This window comes from Homalodisca vitripennis, chromosome 8, assembly GCF_021130785.1.
Source record: "Homalodisca vitripennis isolate AUS2020 chromosome 8, UT_GWSS_2.1, whole genome shotgun sequence".
NCBI lineage: Eukaryota > Metazoa > Arthropoda > Insecta > Hemiptera > Cicadellidae > Homalodisca > Homalodisca vitripennis.
Window position 1 is genome coordinate 113294168 of NC_060214.1, and position 18666 is coordinate 113312833.

Consider the following 18666-nt stretch of genomic DNA (forward strand, 5'->3'; position numbering starts at 1 on the left):
AGCAGAACTACGGACATATGGCCTTAATTTCTAAAGTCTCAGAGATAATTTATTGAGTATTTTCACGTCTATTACAACCAACCTTCAGATGAAAAATCTCTTACCTCTACAGCAACATGGCTTAATTTCAGATCAATCATAAGTGCTCTTACTGAGATGATTAACACCTTATTGATAGTCTAGAGTGTGGGAAAACTATTGCTATTGATTTTATATCTATTTAAGCAAGACGTTTGATAATCTTGATCAAAAAACGCTTCTGTCAAAGTTCATTTCTCTAGGCATTTTAGGAACGGCACTCAAACTGGTTCAAAAGCTACCCACAAGAAACAAAATTAACTGGCAATGGAATAGGATTAAGAGAGTTGATAACTATTAAAGGAGTACCTCAAGGTTTGGTATTTGAACCTGACTTGTTTTTTTTTACTAATGATGTTCCAACCATTTAATGGATACTGCTACCTTGTCTCATAAACAGATTACACAATTCTAATCTTCAACAGTAAGTCAGTATCTAGAGATTAACACCACTATATCTATAAATATTGCTCACAAACAATAATGTGTACTCTGGGGTGGTTCATCTGCAGAAACCTCCAGCGAGTTTGATCTTACAGAAGCATGCGATATGAATCATTGTTGACCTAGGTTTTAGCGATAGCAATAGAAAGGCGTTCAAAATCTTAAAAATACCTACGGACTTTTTTTACCATTGGACTAATTCCACATGCGTACACAGTGATGATATCCATGGTTATCATAGAAGGTGGGTCAATGATTTTTGACTTCCATCACATCATTGAACTCTTTTTGCTAATAAAAGTCTTTGTTTGCTAAAACAAAGTTGTTTAATATGCTTCAAAAAAAACCTCAAAGACTGCACTCCACAGGTCTTGAAGAGGAACATAACCCAGCAGTGTAGCCTTGAAGACTTCAGAACATTAATAATTATTCATCTGTGTAAAATCACGTAAAAAGTTATTATTTAATTGATTAGTTTACTTCGGTATTTTTGTACAATATCATTACTGTATGTTCTCAGTGAATAGCCAACAATACAAACAATGAATAAACGGCAGCTCTCAATATGGGCCATAGTAAATCAGTTATTTATTATTAGATTTAAATCATTTTAGTGTCATTAGATTTGTGATAAAATCCTCTAAAAACCGTTATTCTTGTAATTCTTGAGAAAAATTGCAGGTTCTTAATATATTCAAAGTTTAAAAGTTTTAATCGCCGCCATTTTGAAAATACTAAAGATAATTTCATTAAATATTTTTCAGTAACTGGTCTTGTTATTATAACATTTGAGCCAAATTTGGTAAAATTTAATTCATTAGTTTTTAAGATATTAATTTTTTGTATAAAAAACCCATACCTACAGAAACTAAGCATCAGAGCCCCATGTTCATATGGTGAAATACGTTAGTCTTGACCTGAGCAATAACGTGATATACCTTTGTCTGGAGAGTTACAGAACACCCTGTATATAGACAATACTGAGTTTGATGATGATGCATGCCACTCCATGGGATTTGGCTGAGTGTTAGTGAATATTTTTACATTGGTCTTATGGGTAAACGTGATGGCAACGAGAAAATAGCAAAATAAATAAATCTGTAAACAAATTGAGTACACTCATATGAGATTTCCACATATTAAATATTCACACATGTAGCCTAACTATCCCAACACATCTTCTAGGGTCCACTGATTGAAAGAACACATAAAAGTACATATAATTTGAAATGTTCGATTGCACTGCATCTTTTTCAACCAGTAGAGACCATTCTAGTTACATTGACTCTGCAACCCAAGGTGAACAGACAACCAGAATGTTCTCTACTGGTTAAGAAAGATGCAGTGCAATCGAAAATTTCTAATTATGTGTAAAATATGTGTTCTTTGAATCAGCGGATAGTTTTGTTATATAAAACTAGAAGATAGTTTTCGTGTTCTTTGAATCAGTGGATAGTTTTTTATATAAAACTAGAAGATAGTTTTCAAGATAAGCTTGCAGATTTTCTTATCAACTAGTAACAATCCCTGGCTATCGGCCCTTCATTCAAACCTATCCCAACACATAAATCATCTTTTGGTAACTTTGGGTCATAACGTAAAAAGAACTTGGTGTATAGGATTTTATTTAAACACTGCTTTGAAACCCAACTTAGAAACAAAAATGTGAATGTATCATTTGGCAAGATATCTCGAGAAAAATATCATCTGTATACTCTACATTTTGCATAAAACTTCATATCTATATAGGTAACACTGAGTTCTATGATGGTACATATCCATCATTAGAATTTGGGTGAGCACCATTGAAGCCTAGGATGACCCAATTTTTCTTTTTACTGGCAGCAGGATGTAAAAATAACTTTTCTGTATGACTGTCTGTCTGTGTACCTGTCTGCAGGACATCTCAAGGATGAAATGAGCTATAAACTTGAAATTTTGTGAAGTCTGTTAAGCGACACATGATGTAGCGTACTCCTACCTTATCTTAGAGCATCTAAAATAATTGAGGGCAAAGTAATATAAGTAAATATTGTACAATGGGAGTCTGTTTCTTGATGAGCACACTCAATAAACTTACGTTTTACTGTCCTTAACTTCTTCCATAACCTCTTGCTTCACTTTGACTTGTGGTTCCGTTACTTGTGACTCAAACTCTTCAATCACTTTATCCACCTAAAGAAAAGTAGTTGTTGATTATTCGTCATTGGAAACTGTCTCTCCATTTCTTAGATTTTAAGGAAACCACATAAGTTAAATGAGGAAAGTCTAATTAAAGTTTATTGCTTTTGTTTCTTATTCCAATGGAATGTTGAATACTTTTGACAACAATCAACTACCACACATAAAGTAGCTATGGTGCGAAGGGCTGATTCGATACGAATGTTGAGTTTAGCTCCAGTTCACCTTCCTCTTACGTGCAGCATCTGAAATCTGATGCTGTTTTATACTTGACTCCTGAAATCTAGAGTCATGTTCGTCTGAAGAGATCCAAAAAATCCAAAGGAAGATTCGGTTGTTCCACCATGCTTTGGGATCGTGTCCGCCAACATCGTAGTGCACCTGATGAGACAATGAGAATGCTTCTTAACCTAGACTATTTTTTGTGGTCTGGATGTCTCTGATATCGAAACGATGCAGGAGGGTTCGTTTTGAATTTTTTCTTTTAAGGAGAAGCCGATCCTCTTTCATGCCTTGTTCTGTCCGTCCTCATGGGCCACTGGCCTGTGAGAGAATCTTTCTTATCAAACAGAATAAGGGGGAGATTTGATACAGTACAAGGTTGATGGTACTGATAAAAAGTGCAAGGGTCACAGACAGGAATCGAACCTGAGCTATCTCTAACTCAGAGTCCAACGCCTTAGACCGCTCAGCCATCGGCACTACTTTGTTTTTCATCACCAACAATTTTTTGGATCCCTTCAGACGAACATGACTCCAGATTTCAGGAGTCAAGTTTGAAACAGTATCAGATTTCAGATGCTGCACGTAAGAGGAAGGTGAACTGGAGCTAAACTTAACATTCGCAACAATCAATTGATTGAGGAAACAGGATACCAAAGTATAATACAGAATCTGGGCCATATAAGATTGTTCAATTGTTTGGCCATCTGAAACATTTCGGTTTAACATCTGTTTATTGAAGATGCCTATTCACAGAGTAGTTGAAATTTTAGAGAATTTAATCACGTCAACAATATTTTAATGCAGAATGAACCGGAAAACTTAGATTATAGTTATGTAGTGTAATGATAATTTTTTTTCTTCTGTAAGGTAATAATAACAATGGCAATTATGTATTTTAACTACATATATCCAAACAATTTTATTAAAAATTGTTTTAATTTTTAAATTTATTTCTTTATCGCTATTAATAATTGAGCTCATGTCAATAAAAAATAATTGAGTTATTTTACAACATAACAGCGTTTTATTTTCATTAATCTGTTATTTGAAATTCAGCTTCATATTTTTTATATAAAATCTTACTACATGTAATGCTTTTTTATTTTAGAAAGTGTACACAAAAAATTAATTACTCATTAAAACAGATTAATTGTACTATTTGGTTTATGAATTTCACTTATAATAGCACAATAATTAATTAAAACTTTTAACATGAAACATAATGTAAATACCACCAGTTTTTCACATTACATATTTCAACAGATTTAATTAAATTAACAGAAATATTAATAGTTATTTTGATAATTATTGTTATTGCTCTTATTCACTAACTATGCTGTATTCAATTTGAGGCCATACAGTTTGTTTCGTATTAATTTATTTTTGATTTGATGAAAAAATTTCACTACCCACACACCAATGATACACTCACCTGTTGAAAAGCCATTTCTGAGAACCCATCATTGGAGTCGAAATCTTCAATCATTGGTTTTACATCCTCAGGCTCTTTTTTAATCTCAACATGAAATTCATCTGTCTCCATAGTTTCTGATGATGGGATCACATCCTGATATAAAACAAACAACAAAGAAGATATACAACTTCCTCTGGAACTATTAAGATGACCGTCATGACATCAAAGAATGAAAGAGTTTTGTCAACTCAGTTGAGTAGTAAGGCATTTAAAAAATAGAATAAATAATATAATATACTTTTAACAAACTGCCGAATACAGCAATTTCTCCAAAAGTTATTTTTGTCATACTTTCTGTATGAAAACATATACGTAGATAATCAATTTATGATATTATCAGAGTGTTGTAAATAATATTTAACTGGCTGTTCGATTCCCTGTTTTATTATGTTTGTGCATTGCGATGTGTCTGCTGCTCGATTGCAAACAAACAGACAATCACTAATTTTATATTTAATTATTTAATTCCTGTAACCAGGCCCGTGCGCATGGGGGGGGGGTTTTGGGGGTTCAAACCCCCCCCTTGAAGATTGGGATATATCATATTGTTTCCATATATCAGTTTAATTGTGCTCTATTGCGCCGTCAGTTTACGCGCATGCGCGCACAAATATTTCCAATCGTTTGATTGATTGCGCGCGCTTTCCGCCTGATTTGTGTTATATACTGTTTAAAAATTGGAGCTCCGACGTGCTACACAATTGGTCGCGCGGGACCAAAAACGGAGCGCGCATGCGCGGACCAGAGCGATAGAGCGACGGAGCGTGCAGCGCTCAGTCCTCCTGCAGCCACGAATAGGTGTGAATAGGTGCGTTGTTGCGAGCGATAACGGGCGGCCGGCCCTAAGTTTTTGTCGTCGCTGTTGTCGTTCATCGAGACATTGAAGTAGATGTGAACTCAGTATTAGATGAATTTTTTTCTGTATCTCGACGCATCAACTTATTGAAAGAGTAAATCACATATGTTTTTATTTGCAAAAGTTTTTACTTTGTTTAAAGAATGAGTTACAAATGTATTAAAAGTATGTAGTTTTACAATTTTATAATAAACTCATTTTCCATACGTATTAATTTTTAATCTATTACTTATTTAAGTTTCTTCTTTTTTATTTCATAAAATAAGTATAGAACCCCCCCCCCTAAATAAAATTCTGCGCACGGCCCTGCCTGTAACTGTATAAATATGTCCATTATAAAATATATGCATTTTAATATTTTTTATGTGACTAAGGGTGGCTTGAAATCTCTAGTATTTCAACATTATAAGTTTAAAATGTGTTTTATAAATAATACAAACATATACACATATATTTTGTAGATAACATGCATGTCTTCTCCAAGCCCAAATTATAATTCATCAAATGAAAATAGAAAGTATAGAATATGACTTAATTCTTAAAATACTGCCATTTGCCTGAATCTCTGTAAATCCTTGTAAAATAGATATTCTTGAATTAAAACAGCGGGTAGTCTGCAAAGGTTTAAGAATGACAGAGATTGGTTTGGTATCGATGTTTTTACAATCAAGCTTAACTAAAAACTGCTATTAAGATTTGTGATTCAAAATCGATTCAAACAAATTTTGAATCAGCTTTGAGATTTAAACATTCTGGATTTGACTTCAGTACCAGAAGACATGGAGAAATAAGGTTTTTTTTTTAAACTTAAAAATTATAACATTGAAACCCAATCCTTACATCCTCCCTAGAAAAAAATCATACCTGTGAAAAGTCCTCCTCAATCACTGGGACATCATCGCAACCATTGTGATCGTTCTCAGCCTCAACCTTGCGTTTTAGGACAACTGGTTTCGGAGTGATGATTGGTTTAGGAACCAGCGAGGCTTTCACTGGCTTAGGCCTAGGGGTCACTGTTGAAAACGACTTCAGGTAGTCCCTGGACAATCAACTTTTAACATTAGACACAGAAGCTGTAATTTTCAATAGAAGTTAACACTAGATATAACTAGAGATCATTGATAATTTCAGTTTTATCATTTCACACATGCAGCTTACGATATCAGTATCAACAACTTGTGAAGGCTGCTAATTCTACAGAAAAAACGCAATGTGGTACTGGTACGGTTAAGTAGCAGAACTGCTTCTTTTTGAACTTTTAATCATTACTGTAGCTTTAAACACCTTAGAAGCAATAATGTATGACCATGAAAAAATTTGATCAGGAGCAAGGATGTTCCATCGGTTGGCAGATTTTACTAAAAGGACATTGTTCAATACAGTATGATGTGAATTTCCTCATCGGGGAGCAAAGCTATACAGTACCATACTAATAGACATCAAGCATGGAAAACTTCAATAGTATACTGAAAAAAACTCGGCTTCGGCTCGCTGGAGACTACGATTGCAGGACTTTAAGTAGAGTGTTGGTCTAATTCTGGGATAAGACGATTAAATAAATAAACAAAAATACCTTTATTTACAAGTGTTCCTCAGTTACAAACGTTCTCAGGACAACTTAAGTCAAGTCTTAATTTATAATTCTGATTTTTACATTCTTTTTAAAACAACTAATGGAAAGAGACTTCAGGATACTAGGGAGGTAATTATAAAATGTTGGTCCAAGGTAAGAAAAACTATATGGAAGTGAAGCAGCCGGTTGTGGCTGGCACGCTGCGGGTCGTCACCTTGAAACCGCAGTCTCTCACTCAGGTACTGGGGCTCCCTGAGTAGGAGGACTTTGCGAGTCATGCAGTTTGTCAACAGCTTACAGAAGTCATCCATGAGAAGCAAGTTAGCAACATCACAATACTGTGACACATGATCATTCCGTCTCAGAGAACACATACCTCAGCGTTGTGTTTTTTAATACTCTGAACATCATGCACCACAATACTATTCCAATACTATAGGCAGAGTAACAATAATAGAAAACTGATGTCTAAAGACTGTATGAGCTGGTGTTTTATAGGCTCAAGTAACAAACTCTAATCCTATACAAACCGATATTAGCATATAAATTAGATATCAGCTTATAAACTCTAAACCGATACAAACCGATATCAGCGTATAAATATGGTATGCACAAGTTGGAAAATCTGATGTGTACATGTTAAAAAGTATAGGCCCCAAGCAGCTCCAATGAGGTACACCTCACTCTCTCTTAAGAACAGTTGATATTAAATCCTTAAACCTTTGTGACCTAGGTTCTGTCTGCGTACGATTGTACCCATTCAAATGCTCCTGCTCCAAAGGCATAATGATTCATGTTTCCCAGCAGTTACTTGTGGTTTATCGAATCAAAGACCTGCGAATAGTCTAGAAGTACGAGTATGTTCCAGTCACCTTTGTCTTTGGCATCAATCAAGTCACTAAACAGGTTTATCAGGACAGTGCAGGAACTGTGATTTGCTCTGAATCTAGACTGTGTTTTTGGCAATATATATGACATTATGTTTATCATGCCTGTCCAGTTCATACAGACAACCCACCTGACTAGTACTTGCTTAGTCTGGCTTGTCAGACAATGCAGTGATGTACATAACCGTTTGGCGTTCACTGTACTAACTTCGTAACAAGGGTTCTAGACTCTAAGCTGATGCATGTCTGGCTTATACGTACTTCACCATAGAGTTAAGAAAGACCTCAGTTACAAACAACTAGAGAAAGTAATAATAAAATTCAATTTATTCACAGCGACATAAACAATGTGCTCTTCAAAAGCCGTGCATGCACGTCCCATCAGCACTGGACGATTCTTGGATTTAGGTGATAAGTTGAATTTGAAGATGCCAGGGAGTTAAAAGTAATATAGACAGAGAACTTGCTGACAATATTAGCATAAATTGGTTCATGCCATGAAATTTTTTTGAATGTTTTGAGTATAAAACGTGCAGCAGCAAAATGTGTTACAAAATTTTTTTAAATTTTGAACAAAAACAGTGGTGATTGGATTTTGCTCAGGAGTTACTAAATGAAGTCAACGACAATGTAGAATTACTGAAACATGCTATGAGAGGTGACGAAACATGGGTTTACGGATATGACGTCAAAATTAAGGCTCAATCATCCTAGTGAAGGTATTCTGGATCGCCTAGACTGAAAAAGACTCGAGAAGTGCAGTTGAATGTGAAGGTTTCGCTCACTGTGTTCTTCACAGTGACGTAGTGCATCATCAATTCTTGCCACAAGGTCAAGCTATCAATAAGGAGTACTACGTGCAAGTAGTATCCGAAAAAAGCCCGAATTTGTGGCAAAACGATTCATGGTTTTTGCATCATGACAATGCACCAACTCACACGTCATTGCTTGTTCATGAATTTTTTGCCAAAAATGGTACTCTATACATGCCCCTCTATATTCTTCAAATATGGTACCATGAAACTTATTTTTATTTCCAAACATAAAGAGAAACTTAGGGGTGTCATCATTTTACACACATAGATGACATTAAAAGTGAATCGCTGAAAGAGCTAAAGACTATCCCAAAGATCAAGTTTCAGAAGTGTTTTGAGAACTAGAAGAAGTACTGGCAATATCTTTTTCAATAAAAGAAAATTACCATTACTTTTTGAACATTCCTTGTATATATCAGTCAGTTTCACATGCGGCTGTATAAGTTTTCAGCAAGGATAAATCCTTTCTATGAACGTCAACTAATGAATAAACTCCTCCAGGTACCAAGATTTTATTGTAATAAATTTTTTTTACATATTTTGTTTCCACAGTAAACATTTAAAACCATGACTAATGACTGGAATTGAGTTTACCTGGAAGTGACTTCTTGCTTCACACTCAAGGGGGTTCCCCTACGATCACTGCTGGGAGTTGAGTCTATTTCTTGGATCAGATCTCCCAGGATATCATCATCTTCTAGCTTCACTGCCGACTGGAATACATCACTAGATATTAATACACCCATGCACATTATACAGTTGCATAAAATTGTAAGTTAAATTTTATATATTTAATAAACTCTAGGGGCTGGAAAAATTTCATTTTTACGTCTTTCTATCTGTCTGCATGATATCTCAAAAACTAACTTATCTATAGACTTTTACGACGTTTACACAAACTTCTTTGATACGTGAGGAACACTGAAGTCGAAAATAGTGCATATCAAACTTCATGGGATTTGGCTAAATGTTAACGAATACGTTGGTGTTACTGGTAACCATAATGGCAATTAGAAAATAAATTTGTACAAGAAACAAACAAACTCAGTACACTCATAAAGAGATTTTAATACGTGACACTTAACATATGTAGCCTAACTATCCCACATATACAACCCAATTACAAACACATAGGAAACCCAATTTAATGAATAAAAATGTTAATATATCTTGTGGCTAGAGATTTCATTTGTAGACTTGAAATTTTGCATGAAACTTCATTTCCACATACACAAGGGTAAGTTTTATGATGCTTATGACTCAGTTGGCCAACACAATTACTCTTTTGTTTGTAAAAATGTCTTTTATATTTGATTATCTGTTGTTCTATCTGTCAACAATGATACGTGAGGTTTCCAGGAGAGCTTTGAGTCAATTATGATGCCTAAGTATTTTGTGCTGTTTTGTGTAAGTAGTCCAGGTAGTGATATTGTTTTGTTATTGCGTCTGGTGGTGAAGGTCATCTGCACTGTTCTGCTTTCATTTAAAACTAGGTCGTTGGTGGAGCAGTATTGTTTGGTTCTCTGGAATTGTAAGTTTGTTTTTCTCTTCTAGCATTTCAAGTGTTCTGTCTGTAAACGTGAGGACAGTGTCGTCTGCGTACATAACGGTGTGTCCATTTTCTTCTATCCATCCTGGCATGTCATTTGTGAGAAGCAGAAATAGGACTGGTCCCAGTACCGATCCTTGTGGTACACGGATTATATGAGCTATAGACTTCAAATTTTGCATTGAACCTCAATAAAACGTGTTACATGACATGAGGTGCGTTGTACTCCTACCTTACCTATATTTTAATAATACAATTTAAAAATGTACTCACTGATTGGCAGATAAAACCTTTAATTTTCATTTTACCGATATCAATATGTGTAATTGTTTAATATTAATAAGTTCTCAGGCATAATTTTAAAAAATATCAAGTTTATTGCTTAGTTTCTTTTACCATAATTGAATACAACCTGGTATCTATATATATATAAAAATGAACGTTTGTGTGTTTGTCCTTTATGGAATCGTACACTATTTGACCGATCATTATGAAAATTTGAATGTATATGTACTTTTTGACGGAGAAGGTTTATATGCTATACTCATTTATAAAACTCACCACGAGGTGAAATATAAAAGTTTTCAAAGCGCCTGCACATTATAAACTGCAATTACAAGACAGTTACGTTTATTAATTTGCCAAAGACTATTTGAAGGCACTAAGTTAGAATATATTATGTTTGTCTTTATGATAAATATATGGTTGAACTTAAAGCTTGACTGTTAGACCGCTTTATAATAAAATACATGTATGTGTATAATGGCTATATAATAAGCATACACAGATTTTCTTGATCGTGACAACAAGGCAAACACTACATCGGTGTTAGAAATATAATGCACTTGAACCAGAAGTGCAAATACATGGCCAAGGCTTACATAAAGCGTGCGAAGCCGCGGGAAACAGCTAGTATTGTATAAATTTGTACAGCTTTTCACAATTTACATGGGTATGAACTTATTATAGAACTAAAGCATAATTAGATCATTTGATTTCGCATCATGCAATAATATTCCACTGCAATCTTTACCTCAGGGACTTTACTTGAAAAGGTTTTTACTGGTATTTAACAACCTTTCAGAAATAATTGAGAAAGAATTCATTGAGTTATAGAGTTATAATAATTAAAATATCAGTGTAAAATGTAGTTAGAAAAACCTCTCTCTTTGCATTTCTTATCGCTTTTCAAAATGTTGATAAGGTTTACTGTTTTATAATGTTTTACCCGATTTCTAAAAATAAATCAATGATAGAAAAAACATTTTAAACGAAGCTCTGAGATAAAAGCTCACCAACAAATGTTTTAACTGCTGCAACTGCTCTATAGACTGCTGTGTATATAAAACTATTGGTACTGCGACCAACTACACAATTAACAACTCATGTAAAAAGGTGTCTTTGTACAAAATGTAGCTGTCACTAGACTAAGTAACTTTATATATTATTCCATTTTGTCCTCCCTTCAACTAATAAAAAAAGCAAACCCTCTTATTTTTATTTTGTACCAAAATCATAATATGATTAAGGAGAACAAAATTAGGACTGTATAATATTATTCTAACTAATCATGATAAACTATCAGAATTACACTGGAAATTATCAGAACATTTTTGTTTTATATTAATAATAAGACAACAAAATGTTATCATTTTACTTACTTTGATAAAATATTTGTGGAAATTACGAGACGAAGAGAATATCAATATCATGATAGTGCAAAGAAATACTACTAATACAGCTAAATTCTGCTTACATTTATATTTTTAAACCAAGAGCGGTACATTTCAGAAAACTTGACGATAATACAACAAGAATACAATGACAATCTTGTTTTAAGCAAACCATCTCTCACGACCTTATCCTGATGTGAAAAGAAGATAACGCAAAGTTATGTCACTCTTTTAAAAAACCTTTATAAATTACTTTATCAATAAATACGCTAATTTTAAGTAAAATGCCCTGTTTTATACTTTTTTTGCTTTTACCTTTTCGTATAATTTAGTTATAATAAAAATTAGCTTTAAACTTAAAGAAACGGAAATTGTTTACTTGTCTTGGCGTTACAGGAAAGTAGTGGTGTGCGAAGGGTTCAGTTCTTGATGACAAACTGAACAGCATCGAAAGATGCTGGATGGATTTTAACATTTGATTCAGACACATTCACTATCACAGAATCCACTCACAATGACTTCATAAGATAATATAAGGAATCAAAGTTCTCTCAAAACTTTAAACAGAGCAAATCATACCAGCTAAAACACTGGCACAAGCTAGATTTCAAGTCACTTCTAACTTTTTATTTTAAATGCATTTCTACTCTTAACTCTTCTCTGGTCAGTATATACAGTGTCATCGAAAAATAATGCCTAGATTTAATAAAATTATAACATCAAAACCTTTCATGTTAAATGAGTAATTCTTTCACTGGACGATAACTGGTGAACGCAAGTTTTGTTTTTAGTTCGTCTGATTGTGTTTCCCTGTCTTTGTGATGCGCAGACAAGCTGCGCAATCGTCAAGGTCAGCCGGCCACAGACGCGCCGCCGCTCAGTACGAGACCTTTCTTTTTTGTAGAAAAAACCATTACAGGCCTAGTTTACCTGGACATGCTTGAACTGTTTGTGTTCCCCCAATTAGACGATATCGAACAACAGACTGGACAGCGAATCATTTTTATGCAAGATGGGGCTCCACCTCACTACCATCGCGAGGTACGCGCTGCACTAAACGCACGCTTCCCAAACGGTTGGATTGGTAGAGCAGCCCCCATTTCATGGCCTCCTAGAAGTCCTGATCTTACCCCTTTGGATTTCTTTTTCTGGGGGTACATAAAAAAATATAGTTTACACAGAAAAGATTCGGGATTTGGACCATCTTCGGGAGCGAATTTCTTCCGCAATCTTAACTGTTACGCCAGATATGATTGGACGCACGTGGCAGGAAGTTGACTACAGACTTGATATCTGCAGGGCAACGAACGGTGCTCACATTGAAACATACTAAGGTATGAAAAAAAAAAATTTTTATTTCTTTCCGCACATTTTAAGACTACAACCTTTAAATTACCTTTAATAGTTTTTTTTATGACAGTTATTTAAAATCTAGGCATTATTCTTCGATGACCCTGTATTTCAATCATCTGTAACTCCAGAAAATTTAAATTTAAAATAAGTATAACTTTTCCACTCAACATTTTCTGCTTTTCATAGGTACAAATATATCTCTCACAGACATAGTAATCACCGGCGACACTGACAGAAGAGAAAACCAATCTAATAAGACCATCAGATCAAAGGGCAAGAAGTGATATTTGAGATAACAATGGTATAATATACCCGTAGCAGAATAGTGTAATTTATATGAAATCACGATGATGCAAAATAACATTACCTCTTTCCTCCGTTTGGCAGGCATGTTGGCGAACATGCTCCTGATGTTGCCACCGGCAGGCCTCGCCACCTCAGGCTTCTCTGTTTTGGGTCGGCCACGCTTCCTTCCTTGACCCTCTGTCTTCTTGCTACGGGAGAGCGAGTCATCATCGAGATCATCGTCGAAAATCTCCCGTCCATCTTCCACATATCCCGCACCATCTGAACATATGTACAGTAAGACTCTAAACTGTGCTTGTGTTGGGGGAAGATTGAAACACAACAAAACCTAAAATATTGATAACGCTTAGATGTGAAGCAGGTCAGACTATCACTAAATCTTCATGCTAATGATTAACTTTTGAACTATAAGGTAATTAAAATACATAAATTCAAGTTAACAAGGTGTAATGATGTAAACCTTCGATTTATAAACACTTGTGACAAAGAATTGACATTTGAGCATGCAATGATTAGGTGAGTTCGTTTTAACCTTACTTCTCACTTGCCAAAATTAGCATTAAACTACTTTTCTTTACTTCACTTTGTTTCTGATGTATGCTGCATTGGTGGAATATTAACAAATTAACCATCCTACTAGCAATAATTGTAGTGGACTGACAGAAAACTAGATATTCATAAAATCAAATTTTATCGCATATCATAGATGTTTTAGTTTCAAAAAGAGCTCCATTCAAACAAACCATAATCACTCTATCGACTACTGTTGATTTTCATTTGATTATGTGAATTCCCCTCTTTGCGTGGCTATAACAAACTGTGCTTACAACGTTTGTGCCAAATAACGAGATCAGCTGACTAGATTTTTTCAATTACCAAACTTTGTTTGCAACCAAGAATGGCTAGCGCATCATATAGATTTAACTCTAGATCTGCAAAACTCTCTAACTTTTAATGTAGCCTACCAGTTACTCGATAATTCCCCTATATGATATACTGTTATAAGTTCATAATGCCATTATCAGTACCTGATTAGCTTAGACAACATCCTTGGGACATAAACCTCTTAAGCAGGTTAGAGGAAATTACTACCAATCTGATTATTCCAGGTAGACTTTCACATAGCTTTTATGAATTTGAATATCTAGCAACAAATTTTACATCATAAAAAAATCCTGTCAAGCTTTCCCAAAAATATTAACTCATGAAAATTTATATAGTTCAATAAAACTAATAAATTATTATTTCTTGAAATTTTGTGAAAGCAACTATAAGTGATAAATCACATAGAATTTTGTTCCCGTTAAACTTATACCTTGAATTATTATAAAAAGTTTTAAAACAACTGAAAATATGCCAATGCCAAAAAAAGAAAAGTCTGATTTGCTGATTCTAAAATACTAAAGATTATTTACTTGTCATCCAAGAAGACCAAAAGATAGAAGCATCTAAGGTGCAGCTAATTTTTAAAGTGGTTTCATTAGACAGTACGAAAAAGGTATGATATCTCACCATCATCAACAATCCAATCGTCTTCTTGCCTTTCGAGAACTCTTTCAGCATATGTGTCCTCATCAACCTCCTCGTAGACGTTCTCAACTTCCTGAATCTCGTACTTGTGTTTACTCCCTTTCAGCTGCTTCAGCTTCTCAAACTTTGAGGCCTTATCAGCTTTTTGGCGTCTCGACCGGCCTCCTGACACTACATGCGCAACATAACGTACGATAAAATAGTGTACAAATTTGAGAAGTTACCTATTTATTCTTAACAAATTTTATTATATTTTTGTAGTACAACAGACACTTATTCTAAGCAATAAAATTGATGGAGGAATAACAGTAAAATGTTAACTGTAAAATTAATGTGTTACAGGAAATGTAATGGAATATACTTTTATAACAATACAAAGAAGAAAAATATTGTATTCCAGGCTGCAGTATAATAAGAGGCCACCACCAGGATAGAATCATAGTATATCCTTAAAAACAGCAAAAAGTAACTAAGTTAAATGTTAAACTGTTTTGTTTATTACATTTTATAGATACACACCATAGATAGTTTTTATATACCGTAATTTGTGTCAACATTTTTGTTTCTATAGTTTAGATATTCATAAATATGATTCTTTTGTGGTGGTGGCCTCTTATGATACTGTAGCCATATTCTGTAATGGTGAGAAAATGAATATTCGAGACTTGCTCGTTTACGTATTTAATGAATGTGACAAAGCAAGAACCAAAATCATCCAAACAAATTAGATATTTAATTCTTTTTTTTAATTTTGTAAAATAGAATAAAGTAATGGAATTAGAAATTTAATTTTGAAATAATTAATTCTCTGGTCTCTGTGTATATTAAGTTAAATATTTTTATTTTGTAACACTAAGTATTTGTTGACAACAAATCAAATATCTTTGTGTATCCTAGTTAATTCTTTTCAATTTCGTCATCTATGAGCAATGTTCAAAGTCCACATTTTGAATCAGGTGGGAAGATCTTCAATTTTTAATACAAGACCTAAGCCTAATACATCAATATATTGTTTCCTACTACATTACCTACTTGTTTATTCATCAAACTCATTAGTTTTGGAATATTACCTATTGTAGAACTGCCTGATAACCCTTTACATTTCAGTATATCATTTAAGCTAGGTACTTAAGGGATATTACTGCTAAGTACAGTATATTCAGCATTTCTAACTTTGGGCCAAAAGTGTATATTATCAACCAAAGATCATCTCTACAGTATACGCTTAAACAGCCTAAGGCTACGATAAAATATTTATACAAACACTATGTTTGAAAGATAAACTTTTAAAATAAAACTTACTTGAAGAATCATCCATTTTTTAACAGATTAGATAAGTATGGTAAAAAATTAGATATTAAAACTTTGTGATTTAAAATTGCATTTATAACAATATATACAAAGCAAACATGAACAAGACTTCATACCCAAGTAGTCTTTCTTTACTAAATTTTATAGGTTATGTGAGAACATTATTAAGTTTTGGCGGGAATAATATTAACAGTACCAATTAGAGCGGGAACAAAAAGTACTAAACGGCTGTCAGCTAAAACCAAAGACTGAAAAAACATGTACACTACGAAAACATACAAAGATAAATAGATCAGCAGTTTACCTATACCACCTTTGACTATAAAAGACAAATTTAATGATAAGCTTTAATTTTAACAGTATACTGTTGACTGTAAACAAATAAAATGTTGTTATAAATGCCAGCAAAAGAAACTGAAACAGACGAGAACAAAGTTAAAATAGGAGAGGAAAGATAAGACATGTGCTGATTGGCATCCACAATGCTGACCAGTGTTCTTAATTTTGTTTATTTCTTTATTGTCAAGAGCAGAGCAAACATGTCACAGTTGAGAGGTATAAGCTATTTGTTGCTTTGGCTTGTGCAATTGCACCTATAAAGTGAACGTACTCGTTTATGTGTTGATCGATTTCGTTCAGAAAAGTGCAGTTAGAATTGTTATAAAAATGGAAAAAATAGCTAACATCTTGTAATTTTTTATAACTGATGCAAACAACAGACTGACAAAATCTTTGTTGCTCCCGGTTTGTGCAAGCATACCTATAATGATCGTGCTCGCTTATGCATTGACGAATTTCGTTAAAAAGGGTGCCGTTTAAATTGCTGTGAAAATTACTGAATAGTTAGGCCTCTGGTACATTTTTTTAAATTTTTTTTTACGAGACATTTATCAACCTATGATAATATAAATTTTTTTGTTTCGAATTATGTGTACTATCATCCACGGAAGTTTGAAACACCCTTTTGTGAACACCCTATACATATATATAAGACATCCATACGTTATATCCTTAAGTATGTTCCCAAACATCCTTCATCTGGAACCTCCTAAATTGGCGTCTGAAGGTCAGTGATGAGGAGCCAAAAAAATTCCAGATGTTCTGGACGGTCGTTGCCGTGGTGCTGTATTCTATAAAATAGTGCTAACAAGCTGCATAAGTTGTTGAAACTATGAGTCTTGCGAAAACCCCTGGAGCAGGTACTGCCAGGGACTCGAAGGTGCACCCGTCTGAGTAGATCGGCGCAGTAAATCTCAGCGATCACCAAATGATATAGGGAGATAACGTCTTGTCTCCAAAGTTTGTACGTTGAGAAAATAAACCACTAATTCAGTTGGGACATCAAGATATTGATATCAAAGGCACCGACCCGACAGCCGCAGAAATCGTGTCTGAATCCTCTCAATTTCTTCCTTGAGACAACGGGGACCATACGACGTTGCAATATTCCAAGTGAGGGCGAACCAAAGAATTACCAATGAATACAATTAATTAATACAAGACCTTCAGCGTGTGGAAGTCGTTAAAAACTTTAGATACTCTCCTTATTACGCCAAGATTTCGGACAGCCTTATTACATGCGTTAAACACTTGAGAGTCCTAAGATAGCAAACAGATAATGGTAACTCCAAACCCTTTCATCTCACTATGTCTGTAGAGAGTATTGCCACCTAGAAAGTAATTATACGAGAGATCAGTGGAAAAATCTTACGGTGAAAGGTTATGCAAACACTCATTTCTAGGTTAAGGAACATCTCATTATCATGGAACCACTCAGCTGATGGTCCACCTGAAGGGTAACTCTTCTTGGACTGTAGACATTCGATAATAAAGTTTAAGGTCGTCAGCGAAGAGAAGGAGTTCGCAATGAAGTTAGACATAACATCGTTTATGTACAAATTAAATAGAACAGGTCCAAGATAAGATCCCTATTAGACACTTGATGAATTTTCCAGACAGAGTAGATTTATAGCGCATAAGGATTCTCTTTTTCATAGCCAAACCAGCTGAGTAGTTAAGTTAACCAGAGAAACCATCGATTTTGAGCTTACGGAGAAGGATACTATGAGAGACTCGGTCAAAAACCTTGGTAAAGTCAACTCTTTAGGATCAACCTGGGATCTTGCTGAAAAATCGTCAAATATATATGTTATAAAAAGGACGAGATTAGTAGATGAAGACATACCAGACAAAAATCCGTGGCGGGAGGAAGTAATCAGCTCTATAACTATAAACTGAATTTAGTTGAGTACGATCTTTTTGAAAACGTTGGTAAGGACTGGCAAAATGGCAATACGTCTAATATAGCCGGACATTCCTTTCTTGTAAATGGGAACTATGCAATTTACTTTAAATATTTCGGGAAAGATACCAGCGAATAAGGATTAAATAAAGAGTTGAGGGTTGGAGCG

At 34.3% G+C, this 18666-nt stretch overlaps 1 protein-coding gene across 1 annotated transcript in view; it reads right to left on the reverse strand.

Annotated features, from left to right (window-relative positions):
• LOC124367918 (DNA polymerase alpha catalytic subunit) overlaps positions 1 to 16421 on the reverse strand; it is a 62933-nt gene extending 46512 nt beyond the window's left edge. Inside the window, 7 exon segments of the mRNA XM_046825124.1 lie at positions 2603 to 2697; positions 4361 to 4495; positions 6123 to 6297; positions 9128 to 9246; positions 13476 to 13675; positions 14927 to 15115; positions 16247 to 16421. Of these exon segments, the coding sequence (XP_046681080.1) occupies positions 2603 to 2697; positions 4361 to 4495; positions 6123 to 6297; positions 9128 to 9246; positions 13476 to 13675; positions 14927 to 15115; positions 16247 to 16262 (929 nt within the window). The 5' untranslated portion in view covers positions 16263 to 16421.
• Between the last annotated feature and the right edge of the window lie 2245 nt (positions 16422 to 18666).